General features: G+C 37.8%; 1 protein-coding gene across 3 annotated transcripts; it reads left to right on the top strand.

Moving 5' to 3' along the window:
- Nucleotides 1-237: 237 nt before the first annotated feature.
- On the top strand, nucleotides 238-14,065 carry cdadc1 (cytidine and dCMP deaminase domain containing 1). 3 transcript variants are annotated; one of them, XM_079811712.1, is made up of 10 exons: nucleotides 238-467; nucleotides 1,343-1,443; nucleotides 2,049-2,226; nucleotides 4,825-5,406; nucleotides 8,490-8,539; nucleotides 8,629-8,798; nucleotides 8,929-8,994; nucleotides 9,143-9,332; nucleotides 9,483-9,537; nucleotides 13,036-14,049. In XM_079811712.1, the coding sequence occupies exons 1-10, from the start codon at nucleotides 347-349 to the stop codon at nucleotides 13,098-13,100; spliced, it is 1,578 nt and encodes a 525-aa protein (XP_079667838.1). In that variant the 5' UTR covers nucleotides 238-346; the 3' UTR covers nucleotides 13,101-14,049. The 3 variants fall into 3 exon arrangements, with proteins under 3 accessions (XP_079667838.1, XP_079667839.1, XP_079667840.1); XM_079811713.1 differs by lacking the exon at nucleotides 8,929-8,994 and having other exon boundaries at nucleotides 13,036-14,065; XM_079811714.1 differs by lacking the exon at nucleotides 8,929-8,994 and having other exon boundaries at nucleotides 9,143-9,298; nucleotides 13,036-14,044.
- Nucleotides 14,066-14,075: the final 10 nt, after the last annotated feature.

Raw genomic sequence — 14,075 nt, 5'->3', positions numbered from 1 at the left:
TAAAGTACACTGGTACAATGACATATAAAGGTTGTTGTTTATGTCCCACATCTGATATTTTCTCCATCAACATGCCCCTGAAAAGGTGTGTGTCTGGATCAGGGTGATCCAATACAATTTTGCTTTGAAAACCCGGCACAAAAGATGGATGGGTTACCTTTCTGATCCAGATGACAGTTTTTGAACAACTGGCCCCTGGGGAATCATAGCAGGTGAGCCTTTAAGAAAAGATGCCCCGCCTACTAGTGACGTCAGCGCAAATAGGAAGAGGACAGTATGAAGGCGGACAGGCTGTTGTTGTTTGGGACAGTTTAGTCAATGACAGGTCAATGTTGATCGCGGTTGAATGGCAGCATCGGACAGTCGGCGGCCTTGTCGGGATTTGGAGGGGAACAGATCTATTCCAAACGGCGAGGAAGAGCGCGATGTGAGAGATGCCGGCGTCCAGACGGATGCCAAAGTACAAGGTTAGATTAGCCTGTCAGTGTTTCCTTCTGGCCACCAGATCCCAGCGCATATCTGAACTTTAAATTACTGTGTTGACTGTGCCGTTTCATTTCTTCTTTTAATAGACGGTGTTCTTTATTTATTTATTTATTATCATTAAAACGTTTACATTTGGTCTTTGCACCGACTGGTAGGCTATCATCTATTTTATAGCATAAATCGCAATCCGATTGATAACATAACTTGTATGCTAACAATTTCCTTATAAAGACTGAACAATATATTTTTTACGATAGATACAATGCAGATGTTGTTTGTGTTCCAGTGCAGAACCTCAGCCTACACCAATAAAAATGTGCATTGAGAATGTTATAATAATAATAAACAATAAAATATAGATAACATGATAATCCATTTGACTACAATTTTACACTGAGCCCTAATTTTAATCAGTTGTCGTATAAATGTAATGGAATTACTAAGTTACTTACCTGTATTAATAATGATAAAACAAGAATATTAATATAATATTACTATTTGTATTGTTGTTGTCTAATGATTGTGTGCTTATTGTGTCAAATAGTGCAAATAAAACAAGTGGTTCCACATTTTGTTTATCCAACACTTATGCAATAAATATTAATTGTATAAAACAATATTGTCTAATCTATGTAGTTGTTTTGCATTCTAAAGCGTGACAAATGTGTTATTATTATTATTATTATTATTATTATTAAATTGAGCTAAGTTTAAAATGTACACTGTGTACTCTAACCGATTATCAGTCTATCTCTATACACATCCCTCTCATAGCACTGACAATGTTATTTCAGTTAAGCCAATGTTTCTAGTTTTGTCACTAGTCAGTTCGCATGATTTCTATTCTTTGTTTCAGGTCAGGGACCTCGACTGTCCAAAGCCAACCTCTTCACATTGTTGAGTCTATGGATGGAACTTTTCCCCAAGAGAGAACAGTGCCAGCGAGAAAATGATCCTGTAGGCATATTTTCATTTCCTCTAATGTGATGCAGTGTGTTTCAAAGATGTAGAGCTTCAATTTAAAGCTATTTAAAATGCATTTATGAGGAAATTATTGAGAGGAATGTGTAACAATGGTGTCCATCAGTGTAAAATGTCTGATTTGTATTTATAAGCATTCTATACAGCACAGTGAATTATTATTGGAAAGCTGTCAGGTACACTTTATTTTAAGGTGTCATTACAGTGTAATTATACATTTAAGAACTGAGTAATATCAATTAACTACTTGTACTTACTGTAGGATTAGGGTTCAGTTGAGGGTTAGTTGCGTGTAATTATGCATAATTTACTGTTATTACTTTGGTAAGTACAAGTTAAATGTGTAACAAGGACACTGTAAAATAAAGTGTTACCGCTGTTTCCAACTTGACTGAATCCCTGTTGTGCATATAATGACTCATGTGCTTTAAAGGAGATGCTAATGAACGTTTTTTATTAGCTGTATGGATATTAGAGCCACATTAAGAGGAAAACACTTACAGGCTGCCTCAGTTTTATTAATATATTTAATACAAAAAAAGCGAAGCAGAAGAAATGAGAGGTATTATATTTGCATCCAGGCTGGAGACAGCGGTCTTGTGGTGGTCCATGAGCAAAGGATTCTGGGTCTGCATTGCTCCAGTGTGCAGTTACATGCAGGACAGGTGGCTGTGGTCAAACATGGACCCCGACTGAAGGGATGTGATCTCTACTTCTCCAGAAAACCCTGCTCAACCTGCCTCAAGATGCTCATCAATGGTAAGATTAGAACAGCTCTCTCTCTCTCTCTCTCTCTCTCTCTCTCTCTCTCTCTCTCTCTCTCTCTCTCTCTCTCTCTCTCTCTCTCTCTCTCTCTCTCTCTCTCTCTCTCTCTCTCTCTCTCTCTCTCTCTCTCTCTCTCTCTCTCTCTCTCTCTCTCTCTCTCTCTCTCTCTCTCTCTCTCTCTCTCTCTCTCTCTCTCTCTCTATCTATCTATCTATCTATACTGATGGTCAAAATGTTGGATTAGACTTTTTAAATGTTTTCGAAAGAAGTATCTTTTGCTCACAGAGGCTGCATTTATGCCATCAAAAATACAGTAAAAGCTGTAATATTGTTAAAGGATTAGTTAACTTTTAAATAAACTTTTGCTAATAATTTACTCACCCCCACGTCATCCAAGATGTCCATGTCTTTCTTTCTGCAGTCGAAAAGAAATTAAGGTTTTTGATAACTTTTTCCCATATAATGGACTTCAATGGGCTCCAAACGGTTCAAGGTCCAAATGACAGTTTCAGTACCGCTTCAAAGGGCTTTAAACGATAGCAGACGATGAATAAGGGTCTTATCTAGCGAAACGATCAGTTTCTGCGTGAAACCGAGCAGTATTTATGCTATTATTTTACCTCTTAACAGAGGAACGTGATCATCTCTGAGCTCCGCCATAACTTCCGCTAAGTGAGGTCAAAATACGAGCGTGGTCATAGATGTATCCGTAGATGCCTCATTAGCGCTTGCACGGATCAGTAGAATGAGGCATCTACGATCGATATATCTATGACCACGCTCGTATTTTGATCTCACTTGGCGGAAGTAATGGCTGAGCTCAGAGATAAGATGAGCTAGATAAGACCCTTATTCATCGTTTGGTATCGCTTAAAGCCCTTTGAAGCTGCACTGAAACTGTCATTTGGACCTTGAACCGTTTGGAGCCCATTGAAGTCCATTATATGGAGGAAAATCCTGGAATGTTTTCATCAAAAACCTTAATTTCTTTTCGACTGCAGAAAGAAAGACATGGACATCTTGGATGACATGGGGGTGAGTAAATTATCAGCAAAATTTTATTTAAATGTGAACTAATCCTTTAAATATTATTACAATTTTAAATTAACTATATTTTATATGAATATATTTCAAATGTAATTTATTCCTGTGATGGTAAAGCTGAATTTTCAGCATCATTACTCCAGTCTTCAGTGTCACATGATCCTTCAAAAATCTTTCTAATATGATGATTTGATGCTTAACAAATGTATTGTCATTTATTATTGTCAATGTTGAAAACGGGCCTATACCATGAAGCCGGTTTAGCTGGCTAGCCAGATATGTTTAAACTTAGTTTGTGCTAATCCTGGGTTTTGGATACCATTAAAGTGGTTTGGCTTTTAGCCGTGTTCATCTCCATAGTAACTTTAGCTCCACAGCTAACCTGCTCCAGGGCAGGTTATGTTCTGGATAAGACATCTCAAACTGAAATTAGACCAATCAGCTGTGAGCAAAGTGACACACCTCTGATGCAATGAAGTCACTCCCCCTGTTTCTTCTCCAAATTAAAGGTCACTATAGCAAATGGTTTTTAAAGACTAAAGCGTCTGGCTTTTAACAATGCTTATTTATAATAATAATAAATTTGAATGATTTAGATATCATTTATGTAATTACTATACCCTTAATCAACTACATATGTATCATTTTAGTTAATCAATCATTAATAGGCACTTAGTTAAAATGAATATAAATAGCCTATACAAAGGTCATACAAATAAGCTTTAAAATCAATAAATAAAGCTATACAAATTACTACATGCAAGCTTAAATGTTCAATTCTCTATATATCAACTAAACTAACTTCATAACCTTTACTTGCATTGACGTAGTGAATATTTTCTTAAGTTGTACTCTTTTATAGACAGCTCTTTTCTTCTTGCTGTGTAAGTTTGTTTAAATTCTTAATATTTTTCAATCATGTAATATTCTGCAGAAGAGAGAAATGAATCTCGCTGCTTCTCTCTGATCCACAGCGTGTGATTGGCTGTTCACTACTGATGTCACAGCTAAACTCCTAAACTCAGGATCAAAGCCTGAGTTGACAGAGAAAGCTGATGATCAGCATCATGGGACCAACAAAGCCTGAATAGATTGGTTTGGTTTTGTCAACTCTAAACTAATCCTGCAACACTGAGTTTGTTAAACTACCATCATGGTACAGGCCCCAGGTGTGCTGCTTAATATTTTTTGTGGAAACTGTGATACATTTTTTCAATATAATATTCTTTGACGAATAGAAGGATCTAAAGAACAGCCTTTATTTAAAAATGGAAATCTTCTGTAAAATAAATGTCTTTACGGTCACTTGAGTACATTTAAAGCATCCTTGTTGAATACAATTATTAATTTATAATTTTAAAAACAAATCTCATTTACCACAAACATTTAAATGTTTTCAGCCTTTCTGAGCACTTCTTTCAAAAAAAACATAAATGTCTTAATTATTCCAAACTTTTGACCACCAGTGTTTAATATTCTATTTGATTTATTTTATATTGTTTTATATTTGATTGCCTATCTCAACCCTCTTTCGTGTCCCTTGTTCAGCTGGTGTGAACAGGATATCTTACTGGCCCGGTGATGCTGAGATCGGCTTGCTGTCCGGTAGACGTGATCCTGCGGACTCCAGTCACCAGGAAGCCATTCTAGACGCCACAGCTGCGGAGCGACTGAAGTCCAACAGCAGACCGCACATCTGTGTGCTCCTGCAGCCTCTGGACAGCACCATGCTGCAGTTCGTGGACGAAACGTCTCAAAACTGTGACTTCCTTGGGAAGATCGCGGCGGACAATCCAACTCTAGATGTAGCGGATGTCTTTAGAAAGGAATGGTGGAACAACTCGGATGATTTCTTGGAAAAGTTCTTTATAAATGATGAAGAACAGCATATGTATGTGCTGAACAAGATGGGACTGGAGAACTTTTGTGTGGAACCAAATTTGAGTAACTTAAGGCAGCATATGAGGAATCTCATTAGGATTCTCACGTCTGTGGCCGCTAGTGTTCCGGTTCTACAAGACGAATATGGTTTCTTCATGAGAGAGCCTTTAGGGACGGGTTCTCCAGCTTTACCTCAGGATGTGATACGGCACTGTATCACACAAGCCCGATTATTGGCGTGTAGAACAGGTGAATTCTGTTTGATTACATTCACTTATTATTTACTTGCCCCAATCCCCAACAACTTTAATCTGGATCAGAATGATCTGGATTTGGAAATGACATGTTTCGCTATCCTGGATCAGGTAATCCATTTTACTTTTGTGCCAGGTTTTTCAATGCAAAATTGGATTGGATCACCCTGATCCAGATACACACTTTTTCAGATGACCAGATCTTGACTAATTGACAATTTTTAAAAATCAAAAATACACAAATCAAGACTCCAAAAGTGATGGCAAAAAGTGCCAACACGAGTCTATGTCACTAAAAATTAGGGGTGTTTGATTCCAGGTTTTTTGGAGCCGATTCCAATTCCCGACTCCCGGAATCGACTGTATTTTATTGATGATTGCCGTCATTATTACACACTTAATGTAGGCTATTCTTTTTTTCCGACACAAAACCTAAAATGCCCTTTATTAAAACAACACACTTTTAGTGACTGGTAAATGAGTCCAGTTTAGAGATGACATCACCTGGAAATGTAGTATCAGTGTAGTATCATTTCTCAGTATCAGAAATGGAGTATCACCATTCTTATCTAGTTGTTTCCAATACCTGATTTTAAAGAGGGAAAAGCCTCGAATATTATTTCAGAGTTAAATAAACGAGAGCGAATTTACTGTTATTACTATGGTAAGTACATGTAACATATGTAACAAGGACACGGTAAAATAAAGTCTTACCCTCATCCGTTTAAATTATATTAAGCTTTAAAGTGCTGCATAATTAAGGGCGTGGCCACTTGAGTGACAGGTGGATTGCCGCTGCTGTCACTACTAGCCGTTTGTCAGTTCCACCCTGCGGACCACGCCTGGTTTCTCCTAAGGTTTATTTTTGTCCATTAGGTCACCTGATGGGGTTTTGGTTTCCTTGCCACTGTCGCCTTTGGCTTGGCTTGCTCAGTTGGGGACGATACATTTTTTAACTAAATATCCAAATAAATCTAATTAGTAAACTAAATTAACCATATAAACTAAATTACTGATCTAATGAGCTGGATGACATCACCGTTTTCTCCGGAACGGCTGTACGGCCGAATAAAAATCTGTTGCATTATTTTCCTGTTTAACACTGTGAAGCTGCTTTGAAACAATCTGCATTGTAAAAAGCGCTATATAGATAAAGTTGACTTGACTTGACCGGGAGTTATCCGGTTATCCGGGAGTGACGCAAGATGGCGACGGCCGGCTCCGCCCACTTTGGGCTTCAAAAATGCTCTTCGGAAACCTAGGGGTGACGTCACAGACACTACGTCCTTTATTTTATACAGTTTATGGGTAAAACAAGGTTCAAAATACATGAGCAGCGATATACTGTTAGCGAACATCTGACGCCGGCCACACTGCTAAGCAACGATATGTTTGCATGAGATCTGCAATTCGGCAATCTAGTAAAGTCTCGTCACGTTTATTTATATATATAACACTTTATACAATAAATTGCTTAAAGGAACATGGCAACTTTTTGGGACTTTAGCTTATTCACCGTATCCCCCAGAGTTAGATAAGTCCATAAATACCATTCTCATCTCTGTGTGTGACATAACTCTGTCTGACACACCCACCGCTAGCCTAGCTTAGCACAAAGACTGGAGGTAAATGGCTCCAGCTAGCCTACTGCTCAATAAGTGACAAAATAACGCCAACATTTTCCTATTTACATGTTGTGATGTGTATAGTTACATTGTGGAAAATGTAAAACTTGTGATTTTCTAGACCGATATGGCTAGGAACTATAATCTCATTCCTGCGTAATAATCAAGAACTTTGCTGCCATATCATGAGTGCAGCGGCGCAATGACATTACACAGCGTTGAAAATAGTCCCCAGCATGCTCTCTGTGCAAGCAGGTTGTCACGTTGGTTATGTTGACGGAAGATAGCCTATTTTCGATGCTGTGTAATATCATTACGCCGCTGCACTCATGGTACGGCAGCAAAGTTCCTTGATTATTACGCAGGAATGAGAGAATAGTTCCTAAACATATCAGTCTAGAAAATCACAACTTTTCATTTTCATAACTATAGACATCACAACATGTAAATAGGAAAATGTTGGCGTTATTTTGTCACTTATTGAGCAGTAGGCTAGCTGGAGCCATTTACCTCCAGTCTTTGTGCTAAGCTAGGCTAGCGGTGGGTGCGTCAGACAGAGTTATGGCACGCACGGAAATGAGAATGGTATGTATGGACTTATCGAACTCTGGGGGATACAGTGAATTAGATAAAGTCCCAAAAAGTCTGCGTGTTCCTTTTAAAGTCAAGCAGCTTTACCGTATTAAACATGAACAAACAGTGTCAGTGTCTCGTTTAATCAGATGCATAACTTAATTTTCTACTGTAAAGCAGCTCTTGGTCTCCAGTGTGTTCATGTTTTCACTCGTGGACGTCTGACCTTGACGTACTGAACAGGAGAAAATAACCAGAAAAGATTTCCATGTGAAAGAAGGCGGAGCTTAGCGTACACCTACCTATTACGTAATCACCACAGACCAATGGTAGTACAAAGGTGTTTAGCAGCCAGAGCAAACCTTTCCAGAATATTTGCTTTGGCAAGCTGTTTCAAAACTTTGTTTTGCCCTGATTTTGTTTGAAATGACATCAAAACAGTTCTTTTGATTTCGAAGTATAGGCCTTTAGCCTGAATTTCCGTTTCATGCTGAATTTTAAACCAGCTGGAGGATGACTTTCTCGGAACTTAATTATAATTTGGGAATTTAAAAAATGGCAAGACAGTTACCAACAGGTTGTAAATAAAGTTAGCCACTGCTCAGTGAAGGATGGAGGGTGACAGCTAATATTAATATTAATATTTTTAACCATATTTTGGAATAATAAAATAATTCTAAGTTCTTTATCAAACAGAATGGAATGTATTAAAGTGATACAGACCAGTGAACATACAACTGATACCAAAAAACACCACAAGATTCATTATTCCATCGCTAATGCTGTTGATTTCCTGCCAAAATGATGCCATTTCCTGTCAGGGTGCAAAGTTGAATTGAGGACATGGTCGAAATGTTTTAACTTTACTTTTTTTGTGTAGAGGATCCTAAAGTGGGAGTCGGTGCAGTTATCTGGGCAGAAGGAAAACAGGTGAGCCAAAAACCGGAATGAAAACTAGACTTTATGATTGTATGTATTTTAAAAAGGAACACCTCTCTTTTTTCCTCTGACTCTTGCAGTCACAATGTGATGGCACGGGTCGGCTTTACCTTGTGGGCTGTGGATACAACGCCTATCCAGTGGGCTCCCAGTACGCAGAGTACCCTCAGATGGATCACAAGCAGAAAGAGAGACAGAACAGGAAGTACCGATACATCCTCCATGCGGAGCAGAATGCGCTCACATTCAGGTGAGGCAGTCACATTTACAATTGCTTTGCAAAATCCAGTCATTCCAATAGGAATTTGGGAGTTTTGCGTGAGGGCGAAAATGTTCCCCACACGGATTTCACTTATTTTTTTTCCTGTGCTGATCAACAGAAAGCTGCTTGATTTAATTGACTTCTGTGGTTCTACATTATTGACAGAGGACAACAGACCTTTTTTGCACGTGAAATTTCACTAATCTGACACCTAAATTGTTTGCCAATCATGGTGTATTGCTTGCTTTTATTATTTTGAATGCACTAAATACTATGATTCATTCATTTCATCAGCCTCCCGCCTTCCCCTTTTATTTCCCTCCGATCTGCAGGAGTGCAGAGATAAAAGAAGAGGAGAACACAATGATGTTTGTGACCAAATGCCCGTGTGATGAGTGTGTTCCTCTGATTGGCTGCGCTGGAATAAAGCAGATCTACACTACAGACCTGGACAGCAACAAAGTCAAACATGACATCTCCTACCTCAGGTTCGACAAACTCAACGCCGTCCAGAAGTTCGTTGTAAGTGCTTATGTGCATAAATACAGCACTGTGGTGTGGTATTTTTCCTCCTTCTGTTTTTTTACGTTTTATGATAAATAAGGATGTTATACTTGATAATGTACTCAAAAATTGGCTTTTTTTTTTACTTATTATATTATATTTGTTCAGTGGCGACAGAAATCTGCTAGACATACTTCAGAACAAGCTGCTCCGCCTACAGCAAGTAAGTTTTTTTGTGCTGTTTACATAACACTGTTTTAAACTAAAAACTGAACGTTTTGCCGTTCATTTACACGACAACAGCGCTTTGCAGGCCTGAAAACGGGTTTCAACGTGCAAATTTGTGAAAACTACCGTTATTCTCCGTGTAAACTACAAAAACGTTTGGTAGTCAGCCACCAATTGTGCAAGTTCTCCCACTTAAAAAGATGAGAGATGCCTGTAATTTTCATCATAGGTACACTTCAACTATGAGAGACAGAATGAGAAAAGAAATCCAGAAAATCACTGTCTGATTTTTAAAGAATTTATTTGCTAATTATGGTGGAAAATAAGTATTTGGTCCAAACTCCACTATGGCCAAGACCAAAGAGCTGTCAAAGGACACCAGAAACAAAATTGTAGACCTGCACTTGGCTGGGAAGACTGAATCTGCAATAGGTAAGCAGCTTTTTATTAGAAAATGGAAGACATACAAGACCACTGATAATCTCCCTCGATCTGGGGCTCCACGCAAGATCCCAAACACAGAGGAATGGCTTCATAAGAAGCATTTCAAGGTCCTGGAGTGGCCTAGCCAGTCTCCAGATCTCAACCCCATAGAAAATCTTTGGAGGGAGTTGAAAATCTGTGTTGCCCAGCAGGGGCGGTTCTAGACCCTTTTTAAGGCTTCGGCTTCGTCCTCGCTTTTCTGCGTGTTCTTCAATCCGCAGCGGCGCCGAGCAGAGCGCACGTCAGAAGCAGAGGTGTGTGTGTTCATCTGAGCCTCATTGGTCTACCACCACTCGTCAATGTCAAAATATTCGAGAAAACCAATCAAATCAGAGTAGGCGGGCTTTATGTGCACACAGAATCTGCTGTGGCTAAACGCGAATTTTAGCAGCACGACTCGACGTCAAGTGAGAGAAATGTAAGCTAAGACTCTGCTTCTTTAAGTCAGAAATGTTAAACAAAGACAAAAATATTCAGGCAAATGAATAGCCTACACTTTTGTCTAATTTCGCCAATTTGAATTGAAAATAGGCCAATGTGATTCATAATGTAATTAACAAACAAGAAATATTAACAAAACCGTTTTCTTCAGATTAGGCATAAGATTAATAATGGATGTGTACATATTGTAAATTAATATTATTCCATTTGTAGCCTTCAGTAAATAAATAAAAAAGCTCAGCTATTTCAGCCTGTATTGGGCATAAGATTAGTAATGAATGTGTTTATTTTGTGAATTAATTTAATAAACTTAAAACTTTAATGAACAGTAAATTAACGTGTCTAAGAAAAGTATTCATAAAACATATAAATATCAGTATGTTAATATGTAAACCATATTTACTTTCTTCTCTGACGAAAATGGGAAAAAAACTATATCAGTTAAAGCTCAGCGTTAGGAGAGGAAGAGACTGGGCAAGATAAAAACAGAGAAAAAAGAGAGATGTGGAGATAAGAAAGACAAATAATCTACTGCCCAGTGACATGGTTTTCAAGCTATTGTTATCTAATTTTTTGGCCTTCAGAACATCTTAAAATGCACATATGTAGATCAGAGAAATAAACATTTTCTCGGGGGAGCTTTATAAGTATTACTAAACAGCCATCCTATGGATATGCATGTTAGTAAGCTACTAGTTAATAGCGCAATTTGGACCCTAAAATACCCTCACTGGGGGCTAAGCCCCCCTAAAATGAAAATCCTAGAACCGCCCCTGTTGCCCAGACAGTGACAGCCCCAAAACATCACTGCTCTAGAGGAGATCTGCATGGAGGAATGGGCCAAACTACCAGCAACAGTGTGTAAAAACCTTGTGGAGACTTACTGAAAACTTTTGACCTGTCATTGCCAACAAAGGGTATTTAACAAAGTATTGAGGTGAACTTTTGTTATTGACCAAAAACTTATTTTCCACCATAATTTGCAAATAAATTCTTTAAAAATCAGACAATGTGATTTTCTGGTTTATTTTCCTCATTCTGTCTCTCATAGTTGAAGTGTACCTATGATGAAAATGACAGGCCTCTCTCACCTTTTTAAGTGGGAGAACTTGCACAATTGGTGGCTGACTAAATACTTTTTTGCCCCACTGTATGTGTACCCTCAATTCGGAAACATACCTTTTAAAAACATGCCCACAAAGTGATATGGCAGCTAGTTTACCAAATGTAGTTCAGTATTGTTGGTAATTGTCACATCTCTGTGTAGTTTAACCAAGATCAACCATTTAGGTTGAAAATGTGTAAGTAAAAGTGTTTTTTAGATCCTGTGACTGCTCACATTTTCACCATTTTGAACACCTTTTTTTTCTCAAGGGTAGTTAAATTAAATTTTGAATATTTGAACATATATTATACAAATATCAATCTCGAATATAGGTTAGAATGCCAATTGGTTATTTGGTCATTTATATTTAATAGTTTAACTACATAATTATTCCGTTTAACCCTTTGTTGAAATTATACCCGTTCATAATCTATTAGAGTTAGTCAATAATTCCAGAATAAATCAGTGTAACAATTTATTATTAGTCAGGTCAACGTATCATGCCAATTACATAATCAATTCAAAGATAATCCATACGTAACATCAAATGCTCTGAAGTAAAGAATAAAATATGGATACCTGACTTCTGAGAATTAGGAGATGCTCAGCGTAACGGGCTGACCAATGTAAAGGTTCATGCCCTGACCCTTCTGCAACATCTCCTGAAGTACTCAGACCAAGACAGAAAACTCTTTCAAAAGGAAACGTGTTAACAATGGGAATTTACATGAATCACTGTCCCAGACTTCACAGGTATTTTACACCTTACTGGGGACAGAGGATGATTTGCATGATCCACTGCAAGTCAAATATCTCTAAACTCTTAAAACCTCTAGGTTTACGTCTGTGGGGATGAGAGCTTTGTACCAGTCGCACTGAGACATTTCAAATGATTCCAAACATGTATAACACATTCACAAAAACCATATAGATTTTGGGTGCATTTCAACATGGAGAGGCGAGATGAGGGTGAGGGGAATGAAATGCGAATGAAAGCAATCCTTAGGTGATTAACTCAGCGTGACGTTGTCTCGGATGGCATAAGAGTGAGTTCAGATGTTAATTTCCTTTGTTTTCTCAGAGTTGACATTTCTTATAGCTTTCAAAGATTCCTTATTCAAACAGATTTTTTCCCCTCATAAATATATGATTGACCTGAAGAATGAAAGCTGTATCATATACTTGGATATTTATATGTGCAATATCACATTCATAGCCATGCGAAATGGCTCTATATCTATATCAGATGGGCTGCAGCATTCATTTGGCATGAAAAGATTGTTTTATCAATGAAATGAAACTCTAATTTCAATAATTCACGCACTTTTCAAATACCTTTTCATAAATATTTTTGTTTTCAAGGGTTTTCCAGGACTTCAAATTCAATGACTTCTAGCACCTAGTATGAACCCTGAATATAGCATGGAATATACCCTGAACGTGCTTGTGATTTGTGTTTTGCAGATGGCTGCATGAAACGAAGAGATGAGGAAACACATTTTCAGTGCAATAAGAGACTGCGATCCTAGAAAACATTTCCAAAGCTGCGGTATCGCCTGCATGACAGCAACAGATGTCATTAATGCATCACACAGTTCCTGGTGATGAAGAACATTTCACCTGCCATACTCGTGTTGAATGATGCAAACAAGCATTATCTTAGGTTACACTTTAGTTTAAGGTGATGTAGTTACATTGTACTTAAGTACAGAGTAATGTGAATGAACTACATGTGCTTACACCAGACCAAACTCAATTTAAGATTGATCTGGGGAGTCTGCTATGCGTTTTCTACTGCACAAGAGGCGTGATATAGGAGCATAAATTAAATGACTGTATGCAATTGGATAGTCCTTCACAAGAGGCGTGATGACAAGCCAGTCTGTGATTGGTTCCCGCAAAAGTGTAACAGAACCAGAAGAAATGAATGTACAGGTTTCCAGACTCGAGTTGCAGGGCGAAATCAGGCTGGGGTTACTATACAATATATGTAACTGCATCACCTTAAAATAACGTGTTAACTTACCTTATAATTACAATACCACATAAAAGAGGGGAAATTGTTATGACAGCCCGTTAAAGAAACCTTTAATATGCATTTTAGAAACTGGGTTGTATATGGTTTTAAAATTGCACACAATGAAGTTTTTAAATTTGCTAAATTGAAAGGACACACGTAACTGTGAATAAATACATACTGTATTTATTAAAAATGTAGATTTGCTCTTAATTTTTAGTGTACAGATTTATACTATATCCAGTACCCTGTGCTTTTTTCTTTTCTTTTAAAAAGGAGTCGGTGATACTGCCAATGCTTCAGTTGTTCTTTATTGATATGGTACTTTTAGCACTTCAGATGGAAACTGCAAATGTATGCGTTGTAGGAAAAAATGGAATTCAAATTTTGAACTGTCGATGTAATTGCTGACAAATATATTCAATAAATTTGGCTCAGATAGATATTTCAAATTTGAAACTAGTTGCCGTAGAGTACAAATGAATTT

This window comes from Gobio gobio (assembly GCF_949357685.1).
Source record: "Gobio gobio genome assembly, chromosome: 3".
Taxonomy (NCBI): Eukaryota; Metazoa; Chordata; class Actinopteri; order Cypriniformes; family Gobionidae; genus Gobio; species Gobio gobio.
This window is presented reverse-complemented; position numbering and strand designations above follow the sequence as displayed.